This window comes from Scleropages formosus, chromosome 4 (assembly GCF_900964775.1).
Source record: "Scleropages formosus chromosome 4, fSclFor1.1, whole genome shotgun sequence".
NCBI lineage: Eukaryota > Metazoa > Chordata > Actinopteri > Osteoglossiformes > Osteoglossidae > Scleropages > Scleropages formosus.
Window position 1 is genome coordinate 15,950,722 of NC_041809.1, and position 16,857 is coordinate 15,967,578.

The window sequence follows — 16,857 nt, forward strand, 5'->3', positions numbered from 1 at the left end:
CTTTTTTGTTGGCTCTTTTCTCGCATTCATCTTGAGAACATATTTGTTCATCATACCTGTGAACAACCCAGCTTCAGAGGAGGGAGGGCTATGTCAGGTTGGAATGTTGAAATAGTTAATGAAGTATGTCAGGAACAAGCCTGAATTGCAGAAAACTGCCCAAATAATCATGAAAAAGTTTTATACATTTGTAAGATCCTTCCTGGCACTAAAATCTTAATATTCAGGTTATAGTTCTCAGTCTCCAACTTCGTGGGTTGAAACAAACTGCTGCTCCCTTACAGTGGTGGTGCCGTATAGTGCCTATGCTTTTTGAGTGTAGGTTCAAGAATGTCTTAGTCTGTTTGGAGATTGCTTGACCTCTCTATGCCTGCCCTGGTTTTCTACTGCAGTCTAAAGATATGCCTTTCAGGTTCACTGGTGTCTCTAAATTTCCCATATTGTGTGCCTACCCTGTGATGGAGCAACATCCCCTCCAGGCTGTACCCTACTTAGTCTAGTGCATATGTTTCTGGGACTTCTGCTACCCAGGTTTTGACAACCATTTCAGGAAAGTGAGAGAGTGGTTACAAAGCATGTTGGAATAGCATATGAACTGTAAAAATGTAAAATATTTGTTCAACTGTCATTTCCAGTAACATCACACTGTTGTAAAATTCAAAGTTCAGTTAAAACGGTTCAAGTCTTGTAAATAAAGACAACTTGTAGTTACACACAGTCTGCTTCCTATTATAAGGTCTGATGGGTTTAATGAGTTTCAAGGAAATAAATCATTGTCACATTCACTTTAGAAATGGTTTTACAAAATTCACACAGACAGGGAATTAGTTCATGTGCAATACCACCCTCTCCAACTTCTTTCATCATCACCCCATCATTGCTCAGGAGGTACATCTTTTTTAAATGAATAACATTGTTTCCACCATGGCATGAGTCTCCAGATTCATGTAGCTTTAATTCGGTTTTGATGGAATGTTTTTATGTATTGTAATGTTTTATGTATTAAAGAATTTATGTGTTATTTCTCCATCCCTTCATTGTATCATTTCACTTGAGGGGAAAAAAATCTGTTGTCATCAGTCTTAAAAGTCTTCCTTCAAACTGTCAAGCCTTCAAATGAGATTTTATCTGAATGTTGAAAGTACCATATGGTAACTCAATTTTTTTTAGTGTCTTCTTTTTTCCCCTCCGTATTTCTTGAGCAAATCTCAGAGGAGAACCCTTCCCTGCTCTTTCTATCATTCCATGCCTTGCAGGACTGTGTGTGAATTCCTTGTGTGTGTAGAATGTGTGCATGTCCAGCCTAGGGAGCATCGTTAGATCTTAGCCTTCAAATTTGCTTGGACAAAAGTGCTTGTACATGCATTTCCATGATTTCTATGACTATTGAGCACAACTTGGACTATTTACAATATAATCTTAATAGTTATACATTGCTACAGTAGGTGATAAGTGACTTAAAATTGCTTTACTGCTTTTTATGATCTTTGTGTATGATGTCTACTTTTTAAGAACGTTGTTATGTCTTGTATGGGGGGATGTGGTGGTGTAGCAGGTTTGGCCAGGGCCTGCTCTGTGGTGGGTCTGGGGTTCGAGTCCTGCTTGGGGTGCCCTGTGGAGGACTGGTGTCCCATTCTGGGTGTGTCCCCTCCTCCTCCTCCAGCCTTGCACCCTGTGTTGCCAAGTTGGGCTCCGGTTCACCTTGACCCCGCTTAAAACAAATGGTTGTAGGCATTGTGTGTGTGTGTGTGTGTGAGACAATGTCCATGTATATTGGCAATAGAAGTCCAAACCTAAACTCAACATTCTTCAGGCAGCTTTCAATGCTCCACTTTTGAATTGGTTATTACACTGCCAAAAGTGTGATAAGTGTTGTAAAAAAGCATAAAACATCAAATAACAGACTGAACTGCAGGAAACAAACCTCAACTTTAGAATAAGTTTTTGGTCAGTGTGCATGGCTCCCAACATTAACAACATTATCTTCATTACAGGTTCTAAGAAAGCGGAGATAAATATAATAGTATTCATAGTAAAAATAAGTATATAAGTAAAAAGTAATAATAGTAAAAGCTACTGAGTGATTACGTTTTGCACAGAGAGCCTGGGGAATTCTAAACGCGCATTGTTTTTTTCTCACCTGCCCACGGCTCTCTGAAAAGACTGTCTACTAGAAGATGAGATGGGGTCAAGTGTTAGCACTGTAGAAAATGTTACTCCGACCGAAAGCTTCTACTAGCAGGCGCTGGAATAGGAGCTCTCCAGTGCACACTGCTTTGGGATCTCATGTTCTACTTTGGTCAGAACAAGCTCACACTAAACGACACAAGCACTGATAAAATGTGTGCACACTTGGTTTAAATTTAACATCTATTACTGACTGCTTTGAGTCAGATCTTATAACCTTTTTCTCCCTAATCTGATTATGATAAACTATCGGTACCCTCCCTTTTTATACTCTATATGTCTTAAAAAGCTGCAAGCACATGTTGGTTTAATACAACATTAAAGCCTTGGTATCCAGCATTGCTTTCATTATAAGTGTAATGATTTTTATGCCTTTGGGTATGTGAGCAAATAAGTGAATTGTTTTGCATTACTGTCATGTTAGCATAGAAATATATTGAAAGAACTCTTTGTAGGAATATATATGTATGGCTGTGTATGTGTGTTAAAGCCTATCTTTAATAAAAATGTTAAAAATAAGTCAGGTGTAATCTATATAGTAATACTGTCAAACTGAGTATAGTTGTTCTACTTCAGAACAAGGTCCCTATTCTTAGGGCTCTGACAGTGACACAAAGCACAAACTGTGCATTTAATGTAGGCTGCTTAATAGTAATAACACATTTACTTCATGAGTATGTAAACCAGATGTTTGATGATGTATTTAAAAGCTGTGTTTTAATATGCAAATTATGATAATTTTATGTATTAATTTAGTATTACAGCTCTGTAATGCATGTTGTATTTTATATATAACATAAACCTACAGTTTTCTGAGAACCGCATATCGTCATAGAATATTTAAAAAACACAATACTTAATATTTAGAAACAAAAAATAATACGATAAGACTGATTGGAAGCAATCATGTCAAAAGTAATATATGCTGTTTTGGACAGATAAAAACTTCTCCGCAGCCTAATGTGATCAAACGTTATGTTAGTTAGTGCAGAAAAAACTTTTTGAGAAACCTTTTCACCTATAGTGCTATGATGTAAGAAGCCTAGTTCTCTATAGTCTGGGAGAAAATAATTGTAACAGCTGTCACTCACAGAAGCAGAAGAGTTATAGATTTTACTTTTCTTTTCTGGGGGCTGGAAATTTCAATGTAACTGAAACAAATTTAAGTAAATGGCAGAAAACTAAAAACTGTAAAAATCAAAATAACTGCATTACTGTAAGAAGGAGTATTGAAAAATGAATGATGATTATTATTATTATTATTATAAGCAAATAGTAAAGTGGAAAAACATACATAAATAATTCTATTTTAGTGTACCAATTTTTTAAAAATGTTTCCTTTATGTAAGAATGTGGAACAGTTTAAAATAAAACTGCAATAATTCAGATGCAAAATCCACGTCTTCATTGTTCTGAAAACCCATTTTCATATATCTGGTTTTATTATACACAAATTCAGGAATTAATCTCTTTAGCTATATGCTAAATCATTTTTGGAATGCTATGTGATATATGAGAAACACATGTGTCTGAGTGTCTTGTGTGTAGAAGACCTGGCATCATATTCAGCCCGATTTTAGAATACAGATGATTTGGGTGAGTGAAAGCCTATCCGAGTTACATACTTTGACACCTGCATCCGTGATTTGAAGAGGCTAGATCTGTCAGTAATACCCAGTGTACACATAAAGACATAATACTAATTTCTTCCTCAAAATAAAAATATTTTATTGCACATGATGCAGGAAGCAGGAAAATGACAGAGGCAAAAGAAATATGTGTACACTAGCATCCATCATTCCAGAGATACATGTGTCCAGTTGTCTTGTTCTGTGTGTGCTGAGAACACAAGTCAGACACAAATCCCTTGCATGTTTTTAAAAAGCCTCTTTTGTCCCCAGAATTTTTACTGTAAATATCTGTGGTGTTACTAACTTAACCATACTTCTGGGTCCTTATATTATCCCTCCTGCCCCACAATCTCAGTGTCCAGTCCCAGAAGGCCCCAATGGCTCACTGTCATTGAAATGGAGAGATTTCTAAGGTCACATAGTAAGATCATCTGACAGGGTCATCAACGGATTTGAGGGATCATGAACGGATCTGCTCTCCAATATCTATAAGACTAGATCACTTGCTACACCCCAGCCAGAATAAGAACCACATATGATTGCTCGTCTACATTTGTGGTGATTTCCCACACAAGAGGTTCAAAATCAAAAGCACAAAGATTTTTGAGTCTGGCTTTGATGTGGTGGAATGACCGCCCCCTCTCACTCAGAACTGTTTAATAATCTCTCTCTACATTAAGAAAGGTCTCAAAAGTCACTTATTTTTGACTCGTTTCACCCCTGATCTCGTAAGTGCTCAATAAATGTGTGTTTACGTTTAATACTTTTTAGAAACAATTTGTTTAATAATGGAAAAGCCTATAAGCACCTGGTGTGATGTACACTGGTTCATCATATGGTGTTGGAATGTAACAAATTGTACTATACAGTCATGTCTGTGAATTCAAATCTCTCCTTCTGTTAATGTAATGCATTCTATTTTTCCCCTGCCGAATTAATAAATATAAATGAGGGAACACGTGTCGACACCGATTTTGTTTACGATCGAAAATTATTGGCAAACTACATTTTCAGTGTTAATTCAATTATGTTGTCAGTTTGTTGAGAAAAGTTGTGAAATTGGGTTTCTCAGCTGCGGATTCAAGACATTCAACATCAGTATTTATAAATACAATTTTTGCAGGTACAATGAATGATGAATGCCCACATATCAATATTCCTCGACAGTGAGTGAGTCAGTGTGTCAACAACAGTGAGCGTCTTAAAATAGCTTACAAAGAACTGCACTGAAGACCGTCCGTATGGGAGTGTGTGAGGTGTAGATGCCCCTACAGGAGTGAAACGATCCACAGAGGAAAGAGTCCACGCGTGTCTTACAAACACACGACGCGCCGATCGCACAGCATTCGCAAGTTCCAGAGGCAGCACTATTTGTGCCGAGGAAGCGCATACCCTGTGAAGCGGCACTGCGGCACAGCCGTATCAATGCGCCCAGTCTTCACTCTGGGATCCTGAGGCACGGACTGCAGGAGGAGCGCGCCTCATCTTCCTCTCAGGATTTCTCTTTTTTTTTCTCCGGGCTTCCTCCTTTTTGTTCTCTTCTTGCGAAGAACGTTGCATTTGCGAATGTCCGCGAACGAGTCGGACGGCGTCCCGTTCGCCAGGGGTGGCGTTTCTCGGTTCGGCACACCGCGTCTCGGGGGAGAGCCGCCGCGCTTTGTGTGTCGGTGGAAATAAAGCGGAGCTGGAGGAGCGGGAGGCAGTGCCAGCCGCTGCTGTGGGCTGGACTGGCCACGGTGCGTGAGCTTCCCCGACACAGACGAACAGACAAAAAGAGGGGCTGAGCGCAGATGAGATTGCGAGTGTGAGCGCAGGAGGAGAAGGGGCTGGGGGGATTGATAGAGCTGCTTTGTATGTGTGACAATGAGGAGGCTCGTTCGTGGGGCAGTAGGTTACAGGGGTAGGAGCGCAGAGACGTCTTTGGACGTCACACAAAATTACATTCCGCTCCGAGAGTGAACGAGGACGGCTTGGGCTCGTTGCTGTAGCTTTCCTTTTGGCGACTCGCGGGATCGCGCACAACATAGTAAAATAAGTGAAAGACGCTTGTGTGCCGACGTGCAGTGTTGGCCACTGTCTGAGTGCAGCGATGCACTTTTGGTTCTCTATTTCTCTGTAACCATAGCTACTAGCACATGATGATGAAGTTTAAGTGGACAGTTGGATAGGACAGATGCTAATTTGGAGTGTGTCATGAGGCCCTGGGGAACGCGATCCCTGCCTTTGATGAACACTCAGCAGTCAAGCAGGGACTGGAGAGGAGCCTTTGGCTAACACATGGAAAAGGATGGATGCACTTTGTGTGATCAGCCAGTTTACAATAAGGAGAAATTCCTGAGATTCAACAGAAACGACAAAGATGACAGTTGAAGATTAACAAGCTTTTGAGTATGTATGTAGAAGTTTTCCTTGTACAATAAAAAAAAGGGTCATGTATGGAAGCATTTGCAAACTCTTGGGAGTGACAGTTTGCCTACCTTTATTCTGAGATTAATTCTGTACCTGTTCACTGAGAAGAAGTGGAAGACCTGGAGGATGAATTCTTCATGACATGGATACAGCCAGAGTCTAACAAAGATTAGATTCCTGATGGCCTACCACAAGGCTTTTGAGACCAAGACTCATACACTGCATTTTACCATGTCTTAATCAGTGGCAAGATTGAGCATAAATAATGAGTGCTTTTTTTGATTAGTTATTTCCTCATTTCATTATGTCCTTTTTTTTTTTCCTCTTTGAGAAATCATTAAAGTGTAACTTGTATTACAAGGACATTACAGTCCCAGCATCTTGCTGTGAAGGTTTGTGGATTGTTAGTTAAGAAGATGGAATATTTATGTGAAGCTCTGTTTTTAACCTGCTGAAGATAAAGATCTTGAAAATTGGAATTAAACTAATGAGAAAGCTTATGGAAAAAAAATATGAATGTGTAAAGATCACATTTTTCTGAAAATGCAGCACCAAGTTGCAATGAAGTACCTATTTGTTGTACATTCACATATTCTGCAAATCTGTCAAAGATTTATCCTTAAGTTTTGTTGGTTGTTTTTTCTGGAAAGATGTAAGTGTGGAATGTACAATGTAATGAAATCTTTTCCACTTTTCAAGCCCACAGTTTCTTTGTGTCAAATATACAGTATAGCATGGTGGTATCTAAATGGCCCATGTAAAACATTCTCCCATGTTTAAAAAAAAAAAAAAATTACATGTGCAGAAACTGTTAATTTCCTATTTCAGTAAAGTAACAGCTGTCTAGAAGTATAAAATGGTTTATCACTCAAAGGAGCCTCCTTTTTGCAAAGATATGAGAATTAATACAATTTTGCATTAATTCATCAGTTCATTCTTTGACCATATCATTCAGAACACAAAGGGCATTGTATTAGTTGGCTGACTTCAAGGGCAGGAATCTGTTGACTGAAAGCCTTGGATGACACTGCAGTGGGAGGTTGCTGTTAGTTGTCCAAACAAGGGTGAAACTTTGGAAGTTGCAGCTCATTGATGCACCATAACTGATAACAAACAGTGATCATTAGAAGGGGTTCTGCTGCATTGCTTTTTATCTAATGAAAAGGAAGCAGAAGCAGAAGTAGAAATTCCCATTAGTAATGCAAAGCTCTTTGAAAAGCTTATTTCAAAGGGATGAGATGAGGTAAAATGCTGGGCAGAACTGCGAAAACATTGAGCAACTGCTTATGGAAAGGGAAAATATAATTATCTATGCTAAGGGGCAAGTAATTATACATTGTAAAAGGGATAAAGTTAGCAGATGACTTTGAGTGTTCTAATGAAACATTAATTTATCTTGCTTTATTAAAACTGGTAATTACCGCTGTATGGTTTTTTTACAGTGAGGTTAGACAATTGCAGTGGACATTGTTTTATAGAGGTCTTTCTATAGTTTGTAATTGCAGACAATGTTGCCAATACATGCTTTTTTCTTTGATTTCTAGGAGAGAAGAGAAGCAGTCTGCACTTAAAGGGTGTGGAACTGGAGAAGATTGAAATGCACCTGTCTGAGGGACTCACCTTTGTGGAAAATGTCCAGGGATAGATTCATTCATTCCACGTGTACCTATGTCTGATGGAGTCTGTTGTTTGTCTCAGTAATCAATGTATTTCTTGACACCGGCTTGGATTTTATTTTAGTGGAGAAGAGCACTAGCCCTTGGATTTTGTTGTTTTAAAGCCTCATTAACTCCAGGACTGCTTCATATTTTGGATGGTTACTTGCATTCTTGTGGAAATTCTATAATATTTTCAGGCCTTCTGGTGAATTGTGCATGCCTGTTTTGGGAGCTATCTTGTGAATACTTGCAACACCTTGGTAGGGCTTGGATCTGGCCTGGGAAATGGATGGCTCACAGTCTGCTGGACTCCGCAAAAAGAGGAGGTCTAGGTCTGAACGAGACCGGGAAAGGAGGTCCAAGGGCTTACAAAATAACCACGTGAGGTCTGGCATGCTTCAGTTTTCCTCAGACTCCGAGCGGGAACAGAGTAGGAATGCATCCTCCTCTCGGCCTAGGCCTCCAAGGAGGAAGAGAAAGGAGTCGACCTCAGCTGAGGAAGATATCATTGATGGCTTTTCAATTTCCGGTTTTATGACACTGGAGGCACTGGAGGTGAGTAATAAAGGCTTGCATTACAAAGTTTGATTTAAGCTGATTAAATGTGTTCAGGTATCTGAATCCTCAGCTGCAGGTTTTTCTCATTGTAAAAATTCATCTTTGGAGGTTCTTGGATCATGCTGTAATTGCCTACAGATGTTTTGGGTGCCAGAAATATTTAGTTTCCCCAGAATTATTGTAGGGGTTTACCTCCTGCTTGCCCCCTCCTTGCCTGTTGTTGTTCTTTGCCTGAGGGCAGTAAGTACAGGACTGAGTGTAGCAGTGGAGCCAAAGATCCACTTTGTGCTGTTTTCTCTCCCGCAAGATAACTCCTGTGCAGTTGTCGTGAATACACAGCATTATACTTGAAGAGTTAGAGCTATTGAAATTCCCTTATTCTTTTTCTGAAGTATTTTGCAAAATGACCAGCAATGTAAAAATCCTCATACAATTACTTCATTTTCAATGTATTGTTTTTATTACAGTTGCAAATGCTTCTTGATGAAATGTCTGTTTTTTGAAAACTGGAAAATCCTCTTTGGCTCTGCCATGGTTTAATCCACTATGTTCGTAAAACTGTAAGACAGGGTTGGCAGGATTTAAGCAGTAACAGATTCTTTTTTTGTAACTGCATGTGTTTTTCACTGTGAAATGAGTGTAGATTTAAGCATCATTTAGTGCCCCCCAACTGGAAAAGAAACATTTGATTGTAGCAGTAGGATGACACTGGTTGTTATTTCATGATCAGTTGCCAATACAACATTCAGTAAAACTGTTTGCTTACTTCAGGTTGTAATGTTGGCCTAAAATGGCATCCTACTATTGAACTGCATCATTCAATGTTGAGTTGTAACTGAAGAGAGTTCTTATAGGCAATATTGGTCACTGGACTGCTTTATTTTAACATTATGCTTTGTGTAAGTTTTGCAAAAATGTTTACATAGATTTATAATGAAATTATGATGACTGGTCCTTCATTCTGTGGTTTCTGGGATAGCCTCCAGAATCCCGTGACTGGGTAAGTAAAAATGGATGGATATTTAGGACAGGAATAAAATTTTTCCACTATTGCAGGTATATTAAACTCATTTCCTAGATGGTTTTACATACATTGGTTTTCATTTACATTTATTTCTCTGCCTTGATTGATCTGTTTTTTTATCATCTATTTTTGTCATCAGTGTGTTGAATGTAGCTAACTTTGCAATGTGCTAAAAGTTATTTTTTTTCTTAACTTAAGATAACTTAAAATATTTGATTTATTCATTGAAAACACTATGTCTGAATTTTGGTATTTTAAGTAATTTGTAGAAGGGACTTAGAAAAAACCTGCAAACACAGCCCTGCAGAAACTGAATTTCACAAGACAGAGAATTATTATTTATGATTGACACTCATGGTAGAAGCCCAGAAGCGTGGAACTCCATCATGTAGTCTGTCTTACGGTCGCAGCCAGGTTTTCCACGAACTGGAGGTCAAGCCCTAAGGCAGAGATGAACTCTGATGCAGGAAAGACTTGATTACTGGGTTTCTGAAACAGTGTCAGCAGGAGCATTGGGTGTGGGGATGAACGTGGAATTCACAACCTCATGCTTGTCTTTTATTTTTTACCCCCATTAATGTCATAGTTTACATATTGTTGCATGATGTTGCCAGACCCTTGATGTTTTCAGTTAGAGGAGGAAATTGCCTTGTCAGTTGGGGAGTCATTTCCAAATTTCAAGGTATTCCCATATAGCACGTTGAAATGAAAATGTTTTAGCTGCACACACTCTTACAACTGAACTGCCAGAAGAGGGGAGTTTATTAAGCGTGGGTATTGGATACGGGAAGGCTGTGCAGGCAGCATAATAACAAAATGACGGAATTACTGAGCCTCTGCCCTGTTAAAGCCTGACCCGGAGTCCAGTGCTGGATAGCTGCTGTGTGAGATTGCTTCTCGATTCAATATAACTCAACTGCTAGAACAGCTCAGCTTAAAGCTGTCATGTGACTTTTTTCACTATTTCATCCCTGCTTTAAACCTTGTTTTATTAAAAATGTTACATTGAAATCTGTCAGAGCTGAGCAAGTAACCACTGTTAATGTAGGATACTTCCTAAGTGCTGATAGATTTCAGTGTAACAACCACTATAATGGTGGAAACTGACATTATTTAATACAGAACTTTAACACACAGAACATAGATAACTACCATGTAAATACAGGCTTTGTTGCATAATAGGCATCATTTCTTGTTGACAGAAGGTTCATTCATTTCACTAGTTGCTTTCAACAATCATTAAAACACAAAGAAAACATAGTTGATAAATAAGCCCATATGCTACTACTACTACTCTGGATGCCTTTTAGCCTTAAGACCCAGATGAACACAAATGCTTATACATAACCCATTTGCATGCTCTCTTTTTTTCTGTCCTCTTTCCTCCTTCCCCTCTCATTATTTACTCTTCTTACTTTGTTGTTTTAATCTGTTGTGCTTGGGTAGGATAGGGTTCCCTTAAGGTGCTTTGGTTTCCTCCAAAGATCTGTTTATGGTGAACTGGTGACTCAGAATTGTACATTGTGTGTATGATTACCCTGCCCCCTGCTGCACTGGTATACAGTCTGTGGTGTACCATGGCTCACACGGGGATAGGCTCTGGACAACTGTGACTGTACAGAGGAACGAGCGGTCTCCTTTCTTTCTGTGGTGCTCGACAACACCAATGCATCTATTTTGAAATTTCTGTTCTCATAAGCCATATCTTGTAAATGTGAGTCAATAGCTCTGGATGTGGATTTCAGGATACAAATTACATCAGCTTCTGTGTCTGAATTCTCGTCATATGAATATTTGTTATGTGAACGAAGCTGTATATGTTTATAATGTAAATTTCAATAGCAGAAAGTACTTTGCTTTAATCCGTAATTTGTATTTGTAGCTAACAAATGTACCATGACAGATTTAACATAGCATTCTGTTCTTTACTCATGCTCTTTTTTCTTCTAACACTTCCAGAGTACAAATTGTTCATGTGGCTTGCATCTCTTTGTCTTGGGATGTATGTATGTTTCATCTGTAGGAGCAGCAGGTAGTGTAGCGATTAGAGCTGCCCTTTTTCGACCCAGAGGACATAGGTTCAGTTCTCACCTCTGCTGTAGCACCCCTGAGCAAGGTACTTACCCTAAAGTGGAATTAATAAAAATTACCCATCTGTGTAAATGTGTAAATCATTGTCAGTAACATAACATTGTAAGCTGCTTTGAAGAAAAGGGTCAGTTAAATTAAAAAATGTAAATTTCATGTCAGTACATTGTGGCTTTCAGCCCAGTATTGTCTGCACACAGGTCTACACAGAGGTTAAGTGGTGCTTTTTCTAGTTAGACCACATTTGGCAGTAAGTGTACCATTTCAAAAGACCTCATAATGAAATTGAAAAAAGAAAATGATTTATATTGTTTTTCATCTCATAGCCCTGTCGAAGATTTCATTAACAACTACAAGTCACGGAATCGGTAGACACTTAGTGGTTTCCGTGGCTTATAATGATCGAATAATGAGCAGTGGAATTTAAGATGATCTTAGTCTGTTTCCTTTCATTTGTTTGGAGATAGTTGTGGTGCGATGGTCTTAGTCTTTTTATTTTTTTAAAGGCGTGTTTCGAGTCAACATTTGAACTATTTTAACTTGTTCTCCAGGATGAGTTTCAGGAAAACAACATGGTGAATTACATGCAACAACTTAGTGCATGTTTTTTTTTTTTAAAAAAAAAATAAATAAATAAATAAGAAACTTATGTTTCTGTGTCGACTCTTAAGCCTTCATCTGTTGCATCCGCAGTAATAACCATTGTATACTTACCAGAATTCTATAAATGTTATGATCTTATTGATTTTCTGTAGAGCAGCTATTTCAGAGCTGTCTGTTAGCGCATTTGAAGGAGTGGAGGGAAAAATTGATTAAACACTATACTGTCGAGAGTTGTGAAACCAAATCTATTGATGTTTGCCTTTTTTCAGACCACTGAATGGTTGTCAATAAAAACTAAAGTAACTTCAGCATTAAGTAGAGAATTAATCCATCCCTTATATGACTGAATCTGTAGGCAGTGTTAAAATCCTCAGCTGATCGCAGCCTGCTTTCCTTTAGCCAGTGTTTTTAGCAACGTGCTGTTCTGATAGCTGTGGAAATTTCAATTATAACAAATATCTCTTTATTGCATGTGTAATTAATTTACTACCTTTTTGTATTTAGTCTAGTTTTTCTGGCAGCAGCAGCATATATTAACTGTCACAAAATGATATATACATTACTATTATATAGTAGCTAGGTGACTGACACATCAAATATGATGTTCTGGTGCACTGAGATGTATTAACTGCCACAGTAAGATAATCCAGTATTGGGATTTGAATACATTTCCTTTTGCCTTATTAAATAATATAAGGTTTCACCTTGATGAAATATTGAGTATGTGCAGGAACTGCAGTTTTTGTTTTTTGTGCTGTGAAGACTCAAATGTTTTTTGCTGAAAAGTTGATCAGTTTACTTTAGGATGAACATAATGCAAAGATGGTTCTGAATAACAGCATCCACCTAAGTCACCTTAGGTGAAGAAAGCAGATGAATAAGAGAATTAGTAACAGCATATGTCACTTCATAACAAAATATCCCTAAAAAAAGTCCACGTGTAGGCTGTAAATTGAGGATTTTGGTAACTTTAACAAAACTTGTAATGCCTACTATGACATTTACATGTATTTATTTAGCAGACACTTTTCTTTAAAATGACTTCCAACAAACTCTATGTAGTGTTGATCAGCCCACACACCTTATTCACCAAGGTGACTTACACTGCTTACAATGGTCACTCGTCCATACCTCACTGGAACAGACTCTCTCTGTCACTCACACACTATGGGTGAACCTGAACAGCATGTCTTTGGACTGTGGGAGGAAACCCACGCAGACACAGGGAGAATATGCAAACTCGACACAGGCTGAACAGGGATAGAACCCATGTTCTCTCACACCACCCAGGGACTGTGAGACAGCAGCACTACTCGCTGTGCCTCTGTGCTGCCCAATGAGTTACATATTTTTATTTTTCTGTGATGCATTTATTTTCTCAGGTTCATGGTAATTGTGTTATGATGAAGATGCAGCTCTTTGGTTTTTATGATTGCAGCTATGCCCTTTCTGGAAGACCCAAGCGGTGGTTGAGGTAATATTTATTGAATGAGAAAATGGCTCTTAACTCCAGCAAGTGCTGTTAGTTGTCATAGATAATGTCACAGACGGTTCATGAATGGGTGGGTGCAAGTACAGTTGGCAGACAGTGTTGATCTGTTAAATTGCTTTTTGAGGTTTCCTTCCAACTCTCCCAGCAGCTGTTTACGGACATGCATTGCTGCTTCTGTTACCTCTAATTAAACAGTTAAGATGTTTCCATGTTAGACATGCTTTCCATCCTATAAAAAGTCCATCTGGAGCTTGGCTGGTGTGATGGATCATAAGAAAGGTCTTGGGCTCAATTTTTGTGTTGTAGAAGGTCAGACTGTGCAATAAGGTTTATTTTTTTCAAAAAAATGTCTTAAAGTTTAGTTTAATATTCTTTGTTTAGACAGTCCGTATATCTTAAATGCTTTTCTAATTCTGATTTCAGATATTTTTTGCTGATATTGCTGTTGAATGCACAATATCTCTGCTGTTAAAACATTTAAGATTCAAACCGGAATGTTCTGTGTACGAATGCACAAAGTAAATCTCACACACCAAGATAACATCATTAATGACCCGCTTAAAATTTCATTCTAAGATAAGAGATAATGTTGTACTTTTTATTTCATGAAGTGCACTTGATATAAATTTATACTGGTACATTTTTGCAAATAATATTTTGAGAATAAACACAATGAATGTGTAAATGACTTGTGCAGCCCAGCTGTTGGATTTGCAAAGTCCAAATTTGGTTGTCATGACTGCAGAGAAATGCCTTGTGAGCTACAAAGGCATATTAAAAGAATCTCCTTCTAAAGCTGAATTCTCATAACTGAAATAGACTGTCATGGGGTGTAACTGTACTGAGTCTGAATAATAAAATGTATTACAGTTGACCCTCCCATATTGCGGGGGTTAGGGGCACAGCCCCCTGTGATGTGGAAAAACCACGTAAAATTTTCATCCCCGCTAGGTGAGTAAAGCGAGCATGCGAGGGTTGCAAAGCGAAGCAAGGACCTCCAGGTTTGGAGGGGGGGGCTGTGAGCCCGCCTGATAAAATTTGAGATTTGATTAGTTTTAGGATGTTTTTAAGGCTATTCGGGGTGGGTATCTGGTCATATATTAAGGTCAATGTTAAGTAGAAATATGAGAGAATATTTCACAACAAACATTAAAAATACAATTTGTCAGAATACCTCTAATAATCTAAAATACTGTGCTGTATCTGTGCTAGCCTACATTGAATTGAAACATACCTAATATTATCATAGCCTAACCTACCTTAATAATAAAAAGTTCATCACATTCCTCGGTTTCTTGCATTCACTTTCACATTAGGAGCTTTACGTTTTGGAGCCATGATTACATAAGGTATAGCACACAAATTTTGCGAGATAAACATTTACATTACATTTATTCATTTAGCAGGCGCTTTTCTCCAAAGTAACGTACATCTCAGAAAAAATACAATTTGTGCATTACATTAGGAGAAAGAGAGACACAGTTGCAGACATGTGGTTATTAAGTAAACTTAATTTGTTTCTTTCCACTTTATGCACCGATGTTCATTGCACGAGTGCATAAATGCGTGACACAAGACCACTACACAGGAGGAGATGATGTACACCCATCACTGAGACCATTTTGGCGTTCCGAAGCATGGATATCCACAGTTTCTTCGCAAAGTTGTAACATCTTACAAAATTTTCCTGAAAAAAAGTCTACATTTATGGTATTAAATGATAAAATACATTATACATATACAGCATTTTATGCATTTATGACTTACTAGAAATTTTTACGTTTCCTTTACTTTTCATCTTCTACCCACTTCGTCTGCAGTGCTATGCAGTTTCCCGCATAAGGCCGCAGAGCTCCAAAAAATTCCCATTTAGATTTATTCTTTTAGCAGATGCTTTTCTCCAAAGCGACATACATCTCATAGAAAATACAATTTGTGCATTACATTCGCAGAAAGAAAGACATACTTTCAGACCTGTGATTCTTAAGCACAGATCGTTTGTTTCTTTCCACCATATGAATCGCTACTCATCACACAAGTAGCTGCATAAAACTCAGAATTATCAACGATTCTTGATCACATTCCTACAGTTTTTTTTTTTTTTTTTTTTTGAGATGAACATTTGCGTACATTATAGGAGTAGCTGTGTAAACGCTTATCCAGGCATGATCTTAAAGTTACCTAACATGAACTTAAGAGATGTTGGGTGAAGTGAGTCTGGAAGACATGAGTTTTTCAGACCCTTTTTAAATGTGGACAAAGTTTCAGCAGTTCTGAGTGAGACATGGAGGTCATTCCACCACAATGGAGCCAGAACCGAGAACCTCCGTGATTTACCTTTTGTACATGGGACCACCGAACGGGCAGATGAGGAAGAGTGTAGCGGTCTGATTGGGGTGTAACGGTTGATCAAGTCTTGTAGATATCTGAGAGCAGTTCTATTAATGCAGTTGTAGGCTATAACCAGGGTCTTAAATTTGATCCGGGCAGCTATAGGAAGCCAGTACAGAGAAACAAGTAGAGGAGATACACGGGAACGCTTGGCAAGTCAAACACAACTCGGGCAGCAGAATTCTGTATCAGTTGTAGAGGTTTGATGGCAGTAGCAGGAAGGCCAGACAGGAGAGAGTTGCAGTAGTCCAGGCAGGATGTCACCATGGCTTGGGCAAGTGTGCAGAGTCTGTTGTGAGGTAAGGATGGCTCCTGCAGATGTTATACAGGATGTATTTGCAGGTCTGAGTTGTGGCTTCGATGTGCTGAGAGAAAGATTGACTCAAGTCTATCATCACTCCCAGACTCTTAGCTGAGGAGGTAGGCAAGATGAGTTGTCCAGTTTCATCGAGAGACTGTGACAGGAAGACAGGCCAGCTGGGAGGTGTAGGATCTCTGTTTTGGAGAGGTTGAGTTGGAGGTGGTGATCAGACATCCATGCAGAGATGTCCGACAGGCAGGCAGCGAATTTAATTGTTTGTTGCCGACCCGCGCAAAATCGAAGCCACAATGTGGAAAACCGCGATGCGGGAGGGTCAACTATACTTGTAACTAGTAGTACTATTATAATTAAGAAAAGTACAATCACAATAGGTTGGTCATGTCCATAACATTTGATCATTATATAATGTTGGCTTGGAAACATTCAAGGTTAGTGCCAGTGGTGAGAAAAGAAGCATCGATGAAAGAAAGGAAAATGAGGTAAATTAATTTCTT

General features: G+C 38.6%; 1 protein-coding gene across 7 annotated transcripts in view; it reads left to right on the top strand.

The window, feature by feature from the left end:
• The first annotated feature begins 5,178 nt into the window (after positions 1–5,178).
• auts2a (activator of transcription and developmental regulator AUTS2 a) overlaps positions 5,179–16,857 on the top strand; it is a 299,327-nt gene continuing 287,648 nt past the window's right edge. For 5 of the 7 annotated variants that reach the window (XM_018755456.2, XM_018755457.2, XM_018755461.2 and 2 more), the window contains exons 1-2: positions 5,180–5,554; positions 7,772–8,440. In XM_018755456.2, coding sequence (XP_018610972.2) covers positions 8,171–8,440 — 270 coding nt within the window. In that variant the 5' untranslated portion in view covers positions 5,180–5,554; positions 7,772–8,170. Of the gene's footprint in view, positions 5,555–7,771; positions 8,441–16,857 lie in introns of all 7 variants that reach the window. The other 2 variants (XM_029251095.1, XM_018755462.2) reach the window with 2 other exon arrangements.